The following is a 17,151-nucleotide window of genomic DNA, read 5'->3' as shown; positions in this document are numbered from 1 at the left end:
TCCAACTTTTCCCCTTCTCCTAGTTATGTTAAATGCCTTTGAAAAGACAGCCAATCGAACTAAAGGCAAGTATATTTCTATTTGACATCCTTTGGTGTCTTTGGCGATTCCATTTGGATTTGGCCTTGACTAACAGAACATGGATTATAACTATACAAAATAATTAACTTAGGGCTGACTTGTGTTTGTACACTTGGAAAAAACAAAGAGTTCAACATCATTTACATTTAAACTTTATTGCGTCAAGACATATAGCTTAAAATAACTATAACAAGGTATTCTGAGATTCAACATAAACATCCATAACATAATTAGGTCAGTGAATCTTTAATGTGTAACTAATTTGGCTTATCAAATACAAAATTTCCATGTTTGACATGGAGACATTTCTTGAACATTTGGCAACAGACAAAAAATTCAAAAAAACTAAATTATTTATAATAGTCACAATATTGCACATAGCTATTAAAAACACTGAATTAAAATCATATTAGCAATCAGATATTGGAAATTAGAACCAAAATTAAAATTCAGAAACAATAGCCACTTTACACCAATATGATTGGTGCATTAGTGTTTATAAACATGTCAGAAACATTACGAATGTTGAAGCATAAACCAGCATGTTTGTTTAAACATTTTACATTTAATGTTTCCAGAATAGGTGAGGATAAAACTACAGTTAAGTCATAGATTGAATTTACTATAACAATTCAAATAGAGTTGCTTCTTTCCCTCTCTAATCTGGTAAGTGTTTAAAAAAAAATGCTAGGTTGTCAATATTATTTCATCAGATAACAGGAAATTTTTCTGCAGTAAGGTGGTTTTTCGAGCAAGTTCACAGAATAACAGCAGTGAGTGACATAGTTTTAATATTTATCCCTCAAGTCTTTATAAACCTCCAAAACACACATACTTGATTTCCAAATAATCATCAACGCCATACTTGGAGCCTTCTCTCCCAAGGCCAGACTGTTTAACTCCGCCAAAAGGTGCCTCAGGGGTTGATAACAGTCCTTCATTAATACCAACTATTCCAACTTCTAGCTGTTCAGCAACCCGCCAAATCTGAGCAAGATTGCTGGAGTAAAAGTAACCTAGAATGGTAAATTATAAAGTTGGAAAGAATTTTATTACACTACCATATAAGAAACAATTTCTTGACCCACTCAGAACTGAAAGCAGACAATTGTGTTTTTGTTAAACATAGCTTTAAGTGGCACTGGATTTCATGCCCCACAAACTGTACTCACCAGCCAGTCCCACATTGGAAGCATTAGCTATGGTTACAGCCTCTTCTTCAGTCTGGAACCTGCAAACACAAAAATTCATGAAACCTTAACGCCATTCAGCCCCTCATGCCAGCTCTTAGAACTATCCAATTAGCTCTGCTACACCCTGCAAATTTCTCTTTGCATATATATCCAATCCCTTTTTGAAAGATACAACTGAACCTGTTGAGTGTAACAGACTGCAGGTCTATTTACACATGGAAGTTCTTTTTGCAAGGGGATATCTCAAAATGAGAAAATGCTGGAAAATACCCAGCTGGTCTGGCAGCATTTGTGCAAAAGAGTTGATGTTTCAGATCAGTTAACTTTTTCCAGTTATGGTGAAAGGAGATGTGACAGGTTAGAACCCACATGGATCCTAACCATGCCTACCTTCTGGTAGGAAATGTGGAACATTCTTTGTTCAGTTTCCCTCCCTCACCTCTTTTTCCAATATATTGATGACTCCCAGGAGTATTTAACTTGAACATTGGTTGTGTGCTGCCTGTTTGATCCCTGAGTGGTACATTCTGGATTGCTGTACACCCATGCAGTTTAAAGCGAATGTTGGACAGAACAATGGCACATGGAATTTAATACAGACATATAAAGCACTTATGGATGACATGAGTACTTCACGAATGGTTCTAACATTATGGGTGGTACAGAGAGAGATCTAGGTTTTAGTACATTCATACATGCTGAAAATATAATAGTGATGGAGCAGCAATCAACAAATCAAATCATTAAACTCTACAGCCAAAAGGTAGAGGAAGTCACACTCAAACTGTAGTCAGACTGCATCTTCCATATTGTATTCAGTTCTTGTTACTGAGGCACAAAGACTTGGATTTATATAGTGCCTTTCACAACAATAAGACATCCCAAAGTGCTTTACAGCCAATGAAGTACTGAAGTGTAGATACAGTTGTAAGGTAGAATATCTAAGAGTACTGAGCACAATATCTTCAGAAGGATATTAGGGGCTTAGTGACAGTGTAGCGTAGACTTATTAAAATGACACCTCAATTAAAAGGGTTAAGCAACAAGGAAAGATCAAACAATCTAAAGTTGTTTTCTCTAGAATATAGAAGGTTAAAGGATATTTTCATCCTTTTGAAATTGAAGTTTTCAAGACATTAAGGAAAACAGGTAGATTGGCAGAAATGATTGCTGCTAGTTGGGGAGTTAAGACTAGGAGGCAGAAATGCATCTTTCAGGTGTGAAATTAGGAAACACTTCCTCACATGAAAAATGGTGGAAGTTTGGGAGTCTGTTTCACAAATGGCAATTAAAGCTAGGTCAATGGTTAATTTTAAAACTGAGGTTCTTAGATTTTTGTTATCCAAAGATATTAAGGCAGGCTTGGCTGCTGCAGGGGCTGGCGCTATGGAAAAATGCTGCCAGAACCATCTCAACCAATAAAATTAGTATTTTTGCATCTGACAGGTTAAGTGAAAAGCTACAGTACCTATTTTTTTTTTTGCTGACACTAATATGTTTTGGGTCTTAGGTGTCTAGTGGTTTCTTGGTACTGGCTCAGGTGCTTTACTTGGACTCATTTGCTGCACCTTTATATACAAATGAAAATGGAAGCCAGCTGGTTTTTCAGGCCTGTCCCATCCTGATATACTGCAACCAACATATACTGTTACAACCAGCCCTTCACTCCCAGGATATCGTCTGACTGTAGAGACAAGAAAACCAGAAGCCAATAATGTGAGCAGGAGCCCACCTGTATTGGGTCTTAGGCTAGGTTTCCCATTTATTCACAGGATTCTTTTGGACTCATGAAGCAACATCTTTCTAGGACAGCCATATATTTACTGAAATTACTTCTAATAAATGCTCAAGAAACAGAGAAGAGTTTCTTACTTGATGACAGGTGCCAAAGGCCCAAATGTTTCTTCCTGTGCACAAAGCATGTCTGTTGTGACGTTAGAAAGAAGAGTTGGTTCAAAGAATGTTGCTCCAGAACTGTGTCGCTTTCCTCCGGTCACAATGCAGGCACCGAGAGATACTGCATCGCTTATATGACTTTCGACCTGGGACATGGAATTAGAAGATAGTGTGTTTGAAAATTAAAAATTCTCATCCTTGAATTCAAATCCCTCCATGACCTTGCCTCCTTCCTATATCTATAACTTCCTCTAGCCCTACAACCTTCCAAGAACACCCTACATTCCTCCAACTCCAGCCTTTTTGGACCTCCTTTAACCCACGATTAGCAGCCATGCTTTCTCATGACTAGGCTCTGAAATTCCCTTCCTAATCTCCCTACCTCACCTCTTTAAGACATTCCTTAAGACCTACTTGTCAAAAGTGCTATATAAATGCAATTTAATTTTTAAAAAAACGGTGCAGGATCCTTTAGTTCATATTGCTGACAACAGTTTCTGAAGAAATAAAGAATGAAAACAAATTGTTGGAAACCTCCAAGATAACATTCTGAACTATAATTAAAAACCATTTAGCATGAATTGCCTTGATTGAATACAGTTTGTTACCTTTTGCACTGCTCTTTCATTGATTAGGGGGCCCTGTGTAGTCAGTTCATCGAATCCACTTCCAACACGCAAATCTCTCTGCATAGCTTTCACCATCTTCTCTACAAAAGAATCATGGATTCCCTCCTGTACGAGGAACCGATTCGCACAGACACAAGTCTACATTTGAATGGGAATCAAAAGAAACAAAACGTCAACATTCAAATATGCAGCACTAATCAAATTCCAGGCAATGAATAGTGCAGAGAACAGTTAGTAGAACTACCTCACTAAACAGAAAAAAATTAAATTATTTTAATAGAAATGATGTAGTACATATCTAAAGTATTAGTGGTTTTTGGGAGTTAAAACCAATAGATGACAGAAATAGGTAATAACTTTGAATCTGATTCAGAACTCAATGTTTGAGAGATTAATACACATCTGACTGAGAAAAATGGTCCAAAATTAAACCAATAACTTTAAAAGTATCAGTAAAACCTAAGCAGCTAGTGTGGTTGTAAATATATGGTGATAGTTCTAGATAATAAAAAAAGTTTAAGTACCGATTTTTTTATTATCTCGAGCCTTTGCATTCCCTTCTATTCCCCATGACCAAAAGAAAGACCATGGGGAAAGGATGTAAACCCTGGCAGTAGTACAATGACTCAAAACATAATTTTTATATGCTGCCAGAGAATGGTTGAATGTGGTCAGGGTCACCATCACACACACAATGGGAAGGTGCCAAATGGAGGTTAAACTTGTCTGTTGAACTATGGGGAATGGCAGTGAGGATTTCATTTTTGAAGAGAAGTTTAAAAAGCTCAAGTACATAATCATTTAGCTGAAGACTATGAGAAAGAAATTAAACAAATTTCAATGAAACACTAATCGTCTTTAATATACTAATCAACAGTTAATGTACACAAAGGGTGTTGTCAGCTAGGGAATCAATACCTCACACTTTAATTCCATTACATGAGCAATGTTGCTACTATTGTCTGCTCCCTATACACCGGAGTTTGATACTGTTCATGCACAGGTTGCTTAACAGCATACAAGGAAAGGAGGTTCACCAATCTTCAAAGCCATCATCATTGTGATCACCTCAAACTTCGCCCCCATCAAAAATTTTTTTTTTTTTTTTAAAACTTCTTCGCTGAAACTATACGAGGCTTATGGCAATTGACCAAAGGGGCGCTGAGCTGGTATTAAAAGGGCAAGGTACTTGCTTATATGCAGACCAGGCTCAATTGAATATCAAGAATTATGATTCTCAAATGTCCAGAAAAAATGAAACAACTTTAAAAAAATCTCAGGGTATGGGAATTGCTGACAAAGCTGGCATTTATTGCCTATCCTAGTAGTCCTATAGTGGTGGTGAGCCACCTTCTTGAACCACTGCAACCCTTGTGGTGAAGGTATCTCCATAATGCTTTTAGTTTGGGAGTTCCAGGGCTTTGATGATGAAAGAATAATGTATCATGTCCAAATAAAGTAACTCAGAGGTGTTGACCTTGCCATGCACCCTAGCATCTATTTATATAGTACCTTTCATCTAACAATATCTCAATAGTCACCTGTGGTTAAATGTAGCAATGAATTTGTGAAAATGTTAAATTTGGATAGTGTGCATCATTTCACAACCATAACACACTCGAGGCTTATTTTCCCCTTCAATGTTTATATGACGCTCTTGAGCAGATTCATCAATGCTAAACAGCATTTGTAAACCTATCTGCATTAACAATAAATAACTGTCCCAGCAACAAGAAACCTCAGCATTAAGATACAGCAGACTATCAAGGAAGTCATTGTATTGTGGGAGCCCGATGCATTAATGTAAGTGCCCAGCCTCCAAGGGCAAGACAATTGCATAACACAAAACCCGCCACTGTAAAACAGTAACAGGCACATATATGCAGGTGAGGGACATGTTCCCTTGTTTTAAAACGTTTTAACCTTGTCTTAGCCATTGTGTAAGGGGTTAATATTGAGGCCAATGTTTCTAGTTATTGGACACACCAAAATCAGGGGCCACAAATATAAGGTGGTCACTCATAAATCTAATAATGAATTCAACAGAAATCACTTCACCTAAAGAATGGTTAGATTGGAGGACTCACGATCATAAGGAGTAGCTGAGGCAAATAGCATTGATGTATTGAACATATAAAGGAGAAAGGAATGGTTATAATGCTTTATAGAGTTAGATGAAAAATGGTGAGTGGTGGTTTTTGTGGAACGTAAGACAATGGAATGGACCAGTTCAGCTGAATGGCCTGTTTCAGTGCTGTGAACTCTTATGTAATTCCATGCAAATTGCTACAAAAACCCTTTTCTGCCCCTAAGTCACCCCTTAATTTTCAGGTTTGTTTTTAAAATACAAGTTGCAGACAATCTAAAAATTAGCATTTCGTATCCACAAAATTGCACTGCAGTGATAACTGGGGCCCGTGAGCAACAATTCATACTTGGACTTTTTCCAGAATACCATATCAGGGAGTGCTACACAAAATACCCCAGTCTGTGCCTTTAAACAAAGTTTCTGAAAGTATAGTGATGAATGACTGAAGATCCTTGTTAAGTTTTAATTTGGGAATACACTTCCATTTCTTAACCATTAAAGGTGCTCAGTACATCCAAGGTGAAATTAAAAATAAAAAGCAACTTTCAAAAGAAACCATTTAGTCAGATACTCTCGATTTCATCTGACTCAAGTTACTCACCTGCCCGGTATTTCGGAACTTGGAGGCCAAGGCACCAGCAACAGCTCGATCCAGATTGGCACTGTCAAAAACAATGAATGGAGCCAGTCCGCCCAGTTCCATAGAGGCTTTCTTCACAGTGTCAGATGCTTGGCGTAGGAGGATCTGAAAAACGTAACTATAGATTGTCAAACAAAAATTTTCTACGGATGACCTCTATCTATGGGAAGGGCAGAGGCAAGAGTTTTCTATGGACACAATGTGCTAATAAAATCATGAAGAACAGGTTCCCATTTTGTATTACACAGGGAATATTTGACTCCCTAATCATTCACCAAAACAGTAATATTAGTTATTAAATAGCCAGTTTTTAGTTGACGCTGAAATCAAATCAATATTCTTTCATTTTAGCAAAAACAATCTACCTGTATACTTATTTAAAGTTTCCGTTTATAAAGCTCCCCACCCTTACAATAACTGTTACAAAGTTTCTCTCACAATGACATTTAAAAAACTTCCTTCACTTACAATAACTTACATTTATAAAGCTCTTCTTACTTAAAACTTACAACATAAATTTCACCTCAATGGCAACTTAGAGCAACTAGCATCAGTGAGGTAGAGTTAGCAGATTCTGGTGTGGATGTAATCCGCAAGCACATCGACAAGTGACAGAACATGTATGATGATAACTAGGATGGATATCCTGGAGATTTTGCTTAAATAACTGTTCGGGTGGGGCAACGAAAAATAACCAGAGAATCTATAAGCAGTTATGTTACGACAGGCAGGATTGAAACCACAAGAAAGGGTGGCACAGGAGAGAGTTGGTGGATAAGAATGAAATAGTCAGGTGTTGAAAGCAGTAGGAAAGCAAGTAATCAGTCAGTCACAGTCATACAGGATGCTGATGGTGACTTTGATTCAGTCTTAAACTTGTTGACAAATCATAAGCTGGAAAGACAGTGAGGGTGAGCAAGTAGTTTGGGCAGCAACAGTATCTTTTATGCACACACACAGGTGCGCACGGATACACGCACACAACCTTTGAACTACTGATGAATTCTGTAAGAATATACTTTTAACTGCTCGGCCACAGATAACATTATAGTTACATACAACCAATTATAATTATACAGATAAGGAATACTGCATTGAGGTCAGTCACAGGATACCTGTCTTGCAATATTCTTTTCAGAAGTCAAATACCGAATTTGAGACAGCCTGCCGGGTTTAAATAGGGAGAATACATTACTGGAGTACTAAACCACCATTCTATTGGACTGGTCATTCAGGATACCTTTCCTATTTACCTGTCAGTCAATGTTTAGACTATCTACTGTAGGCCAAATTACAACAGTTGGCATAGTATGCACGGAGATTCATCAAAAGCAAATCACAGAGTAACTTCAGATGCAGATTCAGATACATTATATAGATTTGTCCAATGAGTCACGCCATTAGATCCCATTTCTTACATGACTATGCCAATGGTTTAAAATGAATAAATCCAATCTAGCCTGTTCATATATTATCCAACGATTCATTGACAAATCTCAGTGTATTAATCCTACACATCTTGTCAACTAGTTCCAGTACTAAAACACCACCACTTCTCACAATATAAATAAATATTTCCAAAACATCATAAATCAAAAACCTCACATAAGTTATCAGCAATGTAACAAGATGCATCAGTAAAAGTCAGCTTACCATCAGGCATCAAAATACCCACCTTTCCAGTAGCTGTGGAGCCAGTAAAAGAGATTGCAGCAACAAGAGGGTCTGTACAAAGTACCTCTCCCACAGAAGGCGTTTTGGATTTGGAAGAGGGGATTACATTGAAAACCCCTGCAGGAATTCCAGCCTGATCGGCAAGCTACAAAAACAAGAAACATCAATGCACTGAATTAACTTTGAGAAACCTTTACCTCTGGAATTAAGCGAAGCCATCCACTTTGCAGTGAACTCCATTCCAACAGTCAGTTTATTTATTTTTTTAAAAAAGCTGTCAGTATTTAATACAAAAGCAAACATGTAATTTACTTTGCTCGAATGCCTTATACATGACCCAGTAATCCTGAATGATTTATCTCCAAGGTTATCTCTTTCAACTCAAAATACAACTATTTTATGCACAATTTTTCTGAGCAAACATTGAGATGGATACTCAACAGGTGATATTATTTTTGGGTATAATACTTTAACATATACACAAATGCACTACTTAAATACAAAAAAACCCAGTACACATTTATTTTCTAATCCTGTGATTACGGCAATTCTTAAAAAACAATTATGAAGTGGTCTTGATAGAGTGAGTAGGACAAAATGATGATTTGTCTGGTTGGGAACTAGAGTTGAAGATGTCATCAATTTAAAATGCTTATCAAGAGGAGACAAGTTGGGAAAAGTTCTTTGCCAAAGAAATAGTTGAGGTGGACGCCATTGCATCTTTCAGGCAAGAGTAGGTAAGCATTTACAGAAGATGACGTATAAATTTTGGGACAAAGGGAGTGTTAATGGTGATGGTGAGCACTAAAAATGGTGCTGATAGTGGCACAAAGGTAAGAAAGCAGAATGTGATAATAGCAGAACAAGGGTAGCATTTTGCGAAAGAACAACCTGGAATAAGTAACAGATGGTTCTGTAGAGGATGATACAGTGGCGGGGGTGGGGGGGAGGCCTTAAGACCCCTATTCTCAATGAATTTCGGGCTCAGCACAATGCTGACCTCTTCTTCAGCTGCCTTTGTCTCCATGCTCACTTCTTTGGGCAGGAGTCCTCCCCCGGTTCCGTGGATCCTTTCATCCACCTCCAATATTCTCCCTCCACCTGGACCCCTCCCTCTGGCCACTTAGCTGCTCTCGATCTTTTCATCGAGAGCTGTCGGCGTGACATTGGGCATCTCAATTTCTCTGCTCCTCTCACCCACTCTAGCCTTCTGAACTTGCTGCACTCCGTTCTCTTAGGTCCAACCTTGTCTTTGTTATCAAACCTGCCGATAAGGGTGATGCTGTTGTTGTCTGGTGTACTGAACTCTACCTCGCAGAAGCTGAGTGTCAACTCTCAGACACTTCTCACTTCCCCTGGACCATGACCCCATCACTGAACATCAAGCCATTGTTTCCAGGACCGTCACTGAACTCATCTCCTCTGGAGATCTTCCCTCCACGGCTTCCAACCTCAGTCTCCCAACCCCGAACAGCCCATTTCTACCTCCTTCCCAAAATCCACGAACAGGACCGTCCCAGTAGTCCAACCGTGACAGCCTGTTCTTGCCCCACGGAACTCATTTCTTCCTATCTTGACTCAGTTCTCTCTCCCCTTGTCCAACCTCGTTCCACCTACATCTGTGATTCCTCTGATGCCCTACGTCATATCAACAATTTCCAGTTCCCTGGCCCTAACCACCTCCTCTTCACCATGGACGTCCAATCCCTCTACATCTCCATCCCCCACTAGGATGTTCTGAAGGCTCCCCACTTCTTCCTTGAACAGAGGCCCGAACAATCCCCATCCAACACCACTCTCCTCTGCCTGGCTGAACTTGTTCTCTCACTAAACAATTTCTTAAACTTGTCTCACTTCCTTCAAATAAAAAGGTGTGGCTATGGGTACTCGCATGGGTCCCAGTTATGCCTGTCTCTTTATGGGGTATGTGAAACACACATTATTCCAGTCCCACTCAAGGCCCCTCCCACAACTTTTTTTTGGTACATCGATGACTGTTTAGGTGCCGCTTCATGCTCTCATCTGGACCTGGATAAATTTATCAATTTTAATTCCAATTTCCACCCCTCTATCCCCTTCACATGGTCCATCTCTATCACTTGCCTTCCCTTCCTTGACCTTTCTGTCTTCATTTCTGGTGACAGGACGTCCACCAATATTCATAGAAACATAGAAACTAGGAGCAGGAGTAGGCCATTTGGCCCTTTGAGCCTGTTCCGCCATTCATTATCATGGCTGATCATCCAACTCAATAGCCTGCTCCCGCTTTCTCCCCATACCTTTTGCCCCAAGAGCTATATCTAACTCCTTCTTGAAAACATACGTTTTGGTCTCAACTACTCTGTGGTAACGAATTCCACAGGCTCACCACTCTCTGGGTGAAGAAATTTCTCCTCGTCTCAGTCCTAAATGGTCTACTCCGTATCCTCAGATTGTGACCCCTGGTTCTGGACTCCCCCACCATCGGGAACATCCTTCCTACATCTACCCTGTCTAGTCCTGTTAGAATTTTATAGGTTTCTATGAGATTCCCCCCTCATTTTTCTGAACTCCAGCGAATTTAATCCTAATCGACTCAATCTCTCCTCATATGTCAGTCCTGCCATTCCAGGAATCAGTCAGGTAAACCTTCGCTGTACTCCCTTTATAGCAAGTACATCCTTCCTCAGATAAAGAGGCCAAAACTGCACACAATATTCCAGGTGTGGTCTCACCATGGCCCTGTACAATTGCAGCAAGACATCCCTGTTCCTGTACTCTGGCTATGAAGGCCAAAACCCTTTGCCTTCTTTACCGCCTGCTGCACCTGCATGCTTCCCTTCAGCAACTGGTGTACAAGGACACCCAGGTCTCCTTGCACATTCCCCTCTCTCAATTTATAGCCATTCAGATAATAATCTGCCTTCCTGTTTTTGCTACAAAAGTGGATAAATTCACATCTGCCATACATTTGCCCACTTGCTCAGCTTGTCCAAATCACACTGAAGCATCTCTGCATCCTCCTCACAGCTCACCCTCCCACCCAGCTTTGTCTCATCTGCAAATTTGGGGATATTACATTTAATTCCTTCATCTAAATCATTAATATATATTGTGAATAGCTGGGGTCCCAGCACCGATCTCTGCGGTACTCCACTAGTCACTGCCTGCCATTCGGAAAAAAACCCGTTTATTTCTATTCTGTTTCCTCTTTGCCAACCAGTTTTCTATCCATCTCAATACACTACCCCCAATCCCATGCGCTTTAATTTTACATGCCAATCTCTTATGTGGGACTTTGTCGAAAGCCTTCTGAAAGTCCAAATAAACCACATCCACTGGCTCCCTCTCATCAACTCTACTAGTTACATTCTCAAAAAATTCCAGTAGATTTGTCAAGCATGATTTCCCTTTCAGAGATCTATGCTGACTCTATCCGATTCTGCCACTGTTTTCCAAGTGCTCAGCTATTAAATCTTTTACAATGGACTCTAGAATTTTCCCCACTACAGACGTCAGGCTGACTGGTCTATAACTCCGATTTCTCTCTGCATCCCTTTTTAAATAGTGGGGTTACATTAGCTACCCTCCAAACTGTAGAAACTGTTTCAGAGTCTATAGAATCTCGGAAGATAACCACCAATGCATCCACTATTTCTAGGGCCACTTCCTTAAGTACTCTGGGATGTAGATTATCAGGCCCTGGGGATTTATCGGCCTTCAATCCCATCAATTTTCCCAACACCATTTCCCGACTAATACTGCTTTCTTTCAGTTCCTCCCTCTCACTAAACCCTGTGTTCCCCAACATTTCTGGTATGTTATTAGTGTGCTTCTTTGTGAAGACAGAGCCAAAGTATGTATTTAGTTGGTCAGCCATTTCTTTGTTCCCCATTATAAATTCCCCTGTTTCTGACTGTAAGGGACCTACATTTATCTTCACCAATCTTCTTCTCTTCACATACCTATAGAAACTTTTGCAGTCAGTTTTTATGTTCCCTGCAAGCTTACTCTCGTACTCTATTTTCCCCTTCCTAATCAATGCCTTGGTCCTCCTTTGCTGAATTCTAAATTGCTCCCAGTCCTCAGGTCTGTTGTTTTTTTCTGGCCAACTTGTATGCCTCTTCCTTGCATCTAACACTATCTCTAATTTCCATTGTAAGCCATGATTTGGCCACTTTTCCTGTTTTACTTTTGCGCCAGGCAGGAATAAACAATTGTTGCAGTTCACCCATGCGCCTTTTAAATGTTTGCCATTGCCTAGCCACCGTCATCTCTAAGTAACGTTTTTCAATCCATTATAGCCAACTCGCGCCTCATACCATCGTAGTTTCCTTTATTAAGATTCAGGACCCACGTCTCAGAATCAACTACGTCACTCTCCAACTTGATGAAGAATTCTTTCACATTATGGTCGCTCATCCCCAAGGGGCCTTGGGCAACTAGATTGCCAATTATTCCTTTCTCATTACACTATATCCAGTCAGGATTGCCTGTTCTCTCGTTGGTTCCTCAATGCATTGGTCCAGAAAAACATCCCGTATACGCTCCAGGAATTCCTCCTCCACGGTATTGTTGCTAATTTGATTTGCCCAATCTATATGCATATTGAAGTCACCCATAATTATAGATGTTCCTTTATTACATGCATCTCTAATTTCCTGTTTAATGCCATTCCCAACACCACCACTATAGCTTGGGGGTCTATATATAACCCCCACTAATGTTTTTTGCCCTTTAGGGTTTCTCAGCTCTACCCATACAGATTACACATCGTCGGAGCTAATACCTTTCCTCACTATTGCGTTTTTCCTCTTTAACCAGTAATGCAACTCCACCGCCTTTTCCTTTTTGTCTGACCTGCCTAAATACTGAATACCCGTGGATGTTCAGTTCCCATCCCTGGGCACCCTGCAGCCATGTCTCCGTATTCTCGACTTTATCATACCCGTTTACAAGTATTTGCGAGGTTAATTCATCCACTTTATTGCAAATGCTCCTCGCGTTAAGGCACAAAACCTTAAGGCTTGTCTTTTTAACATTACTTGTCCCGTTCCCAATATTTTTCACTGAGGCCCCATTTGATTATTGCCCTTGATTTCTCTATCAGTTTTCTTATTCTGCTTTCTGTTTTTTGTTCTTGTCTTTGATTCCCCTTCCTCTGACTCCTTGCATAGGTTCCCATCCCCCTGTCATTTTAGTTTAAACCCTCCCCAACCACTCTAGCAAATGTTCCCCCTAGGACATCAGTCCGGGTCCTGTCCAGGTGTAACCCGTCCAGTTTGTACTGGTCCCACCTCCCCCAGAACCGGTCCCAATGCCCCAGGAATCTGAAGGAATCCCCTTCACACCATCTCTTCAGCCATGTGTTCTTCCATGTATTCATCTTGCTATTTCTACTCTGACTGGCACTGGTAGTAATCCTGAGATCACTACCTTTGAGATCCTACTTTTCAACATACTTCCTAACTCCCTATATTCTGCTTTTAGGACCTCATCCCTTTTTTTAACCTATGTCCTTTGTACCAATGTGTACCATGACCACTGGTTGTTCATATTCATTACAAGCCCATCGACTCCTGCAACTATCTCAACTACAGCTTCTTCACTCTGCATCCTGTAAGGACTCCATCCCATTCTATCTATTCCTTTGCCTCCGTCACATCTGTCTGATGATGCCACTTTCCAAAACGGCACTTTAGCATGTCTTCCTTAACCAAGGTTCTCACGCCACCCCCCCCCGCCGTGGTGGTTGACAGGGCCCTCAGCCGTGTCTGACCCATCTCCCGTGCCTCTGCCCTCACACTTTCCCCTCCCTCCCAGAACCATGATAGGGTCCTCCTTGATCTCACTTATCACCCCATCAGTCCCCGCATTCAAAGCATCGTCCTCCACCATTTCTGACAACTTCAGCATGACGCCACCACCAAACACATCATCCCCTCACCACCCCCGTGTCAGCATTCTGTCGGGACCGCTCCTTCCAGGACACCCTGGTCAACTCCTCCATCACCCCCAACACTTCATCCCCTTCCTAAGCAATCGCAGAAGGCTTCGTGTAACACCCCTGGTTTGTCTGCGTGCATGACCCAGGGCTTCCGGTCACTCACCACTTCAACACCCCATCCTGCTCTCATGCCCACGTCAGTCCTTGGCCTGTTGCGATGTTCCAGTGAAGCCCAAAGCTAACTGGAGGAACAGCGCCTCAACTTCTGATTAGGCACTTTACAGACTTCCGGACTTAACACTGAGTTCAACAACTTCAGACCATGAACTCTCTCCTCCATCCTCACTCCCTTTTTTTAAATCCTCTTTTTTCTACATTCTTTTTTTTTATCCACTTACTTTTATTTATTTATTTATCCATAGTTTTATCTCCTTTTTCATTCCACCTTCTATTCCATTTTCTATCCATTTTTCCCCCACCACCACCCCCTCCCCCACAGGGCTATCAGTTACTTGTTCCATGATGTTCTTTCACACAATGATACCCTTGTTCTGCTATTATCGCATTCTGCTTTCTTACCTTTATGCCACTACCGGCACCTTTTTAGCACTAACCACAACCATTAACACTCCATTTGTCCTTTAGTTCACAACATCAATCCCTCCTTTGTCCCCAGCTTTCCCTGGTCTTTTATCCAGCTCCACCTGCCCCATCCCCCTTAAACAGTATAAATTTAATCACATTTCCATTTCTCTTTAGCTCTGAAGAAGAGTCATACTGATTCGAAACATTAACTCTGTTTCTTTCTCCACAGATGCTGCCAGCCTGCTGAGTTTTTCCAGCATTTTCTGTTTTTGTTTCAGATTTCCAGCATCTGCACTATTTTGCTTTTATTTTAGTGTAAAAATTTTGGGCCTGCAGTAGATATTCTTTTGAGATCAATAGGACTGGCCACTCTCATTAGTGATCCTGGAATTTGCTACAACAGATTACCTTTGCTACCCTAAATCAATTAAATAACTCAGGGATGGTAAGAATAACACCCACATTACGTTTACTTGATATCATAACCTTGAATGTGTCAACATGTTTCCACTTACAGAAGGTGGCATTATAATCTATTGAAATGAGGTCCAACTGGAAACCAATAAATTGGTTTATGAGCTGACTTCACTTTCAAAGACAGCATTGCTAAAATGTCTGGCACTAACTCCCCAAAGCCTGTCCATCATCTACAAAGCACAAGTCAGGAAGGTGATGGAATACTCTCCACTTGCCTGGATGAGTGCAGCTCCCACAACACTCAAGCTTGACACCATCCTGGGCAAAGCAGCTCATTTGATTGGCACTCCATCCACAAACATTCACTCCCTCCACAATGGTGCAGTGGCAGCAGTGTTTATCATCTACAAGTTGCACTGCAGGAATTCTCCAAGCCTTCTTAGACAGCACCTTCCTAACCCACGACCACTACCATCTCGAAGGACAAGGGCAGCAGGTGCATGGGAACACCTGCGCCTAAAAGTTTCCCTCTAAGCCACAAATCATCCTGACTTGGAAACATATTGCTGTTCCTTCACTGTTGCTGGGTCGAAATCCTGTAACTCCCTCCTTAAAAGCACTGTGGGTGTAACTACACCACATGGGCTGTAGCAGCTCACCACCACCTTCTCAAGGACAATTAGGGATGGGCAATAAACATGGCCTAGACAGCGAAACTCTCACCCTAGGAATGAATAAAAAAAACTTGAAAAAGCAAGACCCCTCTGCCTCTTTGACTGTTCCCTTCTCCCAATGAAAAGACAAGAGCTTAACCATTGAAAATCACTCTAAACCCCAGCACTGTGTAGAAGCTTGGCTTGCCAAGTTACTAATCAAAGAAACCCCATCTTAATGGCCAAAAAAATACTACATTATCAATAATAATATTAAAAAGATATATATCTATATGTTTATTTATAAACAAAAAATATACGATCAGGAACAACGTGCATTGCAGACACAGACTGAAAGCTAACCAAAAATATATGTTCATGTCTAACTTCAAAAATGCCACTGTGACAGAGGTCTAACCATCGCACAGCGAGCACCTGTTACTGGAGGAAGAAGTTTATTTATGCCTGATAACAGTTTTACTCAATAGTGTAGATTTACCATGCGAGGCTATGCATTCTCGATCCTGCAGCAGAACTGTTGGCCTGTTCTAAGCATAGGAGTTTTTGACTGGTAGGATTAAAATTTGATTATGTCAATCTATAATTGTGGGACCTGATAAGATCCCATCTGAAGCACTGCGCCTAGTTTTGATTCCTCCACCTCAGAATGGCACTGGGGTTCTGAAGCTAATGTAAAGAAAAGCAACAAGGATGACCACTAGCCTGAAATAATTAAACCATGAAGATAAACCCAACGCTTTGGTTTTCTACTCACAGAAAAGACAAGGATTTAATAATTTCTAAGGGAATAAACAAAATGTGAGGTGAGATGATGTTTCATAGAACTAGGCGTCATCCACATAAACTTAGAAACAGATTTGCAAAGGGGCATTTGGTATATTCCAGATCAAAACAGCACATGGAAGGCAAGAGTTCATTACTGTGTAAAGTAATGAATGGCTTTGAAACCTCCTGGGGTTGTTTAATTGGTCACGAAGGATGAGAATTTTTTTGACAAGTGTTCAGAAAAATTGGTCAAAGGGGTCTTTGTTCTGTAGTTCCCAGGAAGGTAGCTGATGGGAGGGTTATTAAACGGGAATGAGATTAATTGAAGAGTAGATCCGTGCATATGGTCCTTTAATTATTTCTTCCGTGACAGACAAAATCCAAGATCTCAATTAATTTCGGCTTTGTTAATAACCGATATCTGTATACAGTAGAGCTCACCTCTGCCAATGCCAATGCCGACAGGGGAGTATCTTCAGCTGGTTTCACCACCACAGTGCAGCCTACTGCCAAGGCTGCCCCAGCCTTCCGTGTGAGCATGGCACTTGGAAAATTCCACTACAAATAAACAACATGAGTTAG

The 17,151-nt window shown here is 40.6% G+C and overlaps 1 protein-coding gene across 1 annotated transcript in view; it reads right to left on the bottom strand.

Moving 5' to 3' along the window:
* Positions 1 to 220: 220 nt before the first annotated feature.
* aldh5a1 (aldehyde dehydrogenase 5 family, member A1 (succinate-semialdehyde dehydrogenase)) overlaps positions 221 to 17,151 on the bottom strand; it is a 33,067-nt gene continuing 16,136 nt past the window's right edge. The window contains exons 4-10 of the mRNA XM_041185216.1: positions 17,011 to 17,127; positions 8,204 to 8,347; positions 6,490 to 6,633; positions 3,779 to 3,937; positions 3,147 to 3,316; positions 1,254 to 1,312; positions 221 to 1,097 (exon numbers count right to left, since the gene is read on the bottom strand). Of these exons, the coding sequence (XP_041041150.1) occupies positions 892 to 1,097; positions 1,254 to 1,312; positions 3,147 to 3,316; positions 3,779 to 3,937; positions 6,490 to 6,633; positions 8,204 to 8,347; positions 17,011 to 17,127 (999 nt within the window). The 3' untranslated portion in view covers positions 221 to 891. The remainder of the gene's footprint in view (positions 1,098 to 1,253; positions 1,313 to 3,146; positions 3,317 to 3,778; positions 3,938 to 6,489; positions 6,634 to 8,203; positions 8,348 to 17,010; positions 17,128 to 17,151) is intronic.

This window comes from Carcharodon carcharias, chromosome 3 (assembly GCF_017639515.1).
Source record: "Carcharodon carcharias isolate sCarCar2 chromosome 3, sCarCar2.pri, whole genome shotgun sequence".
In the NCBI taxonomy this organism is placed as follows: domain Eukaryota; kingdom Metazoa; phylum Chordata; class Chondrichthyes; order Lamniformes; family Lamnidae; genus Carcharodon; species Carcharodon carcharias.
This window is presented reverse-complemented; position numbering and strand designations above follow the sequence as displayed.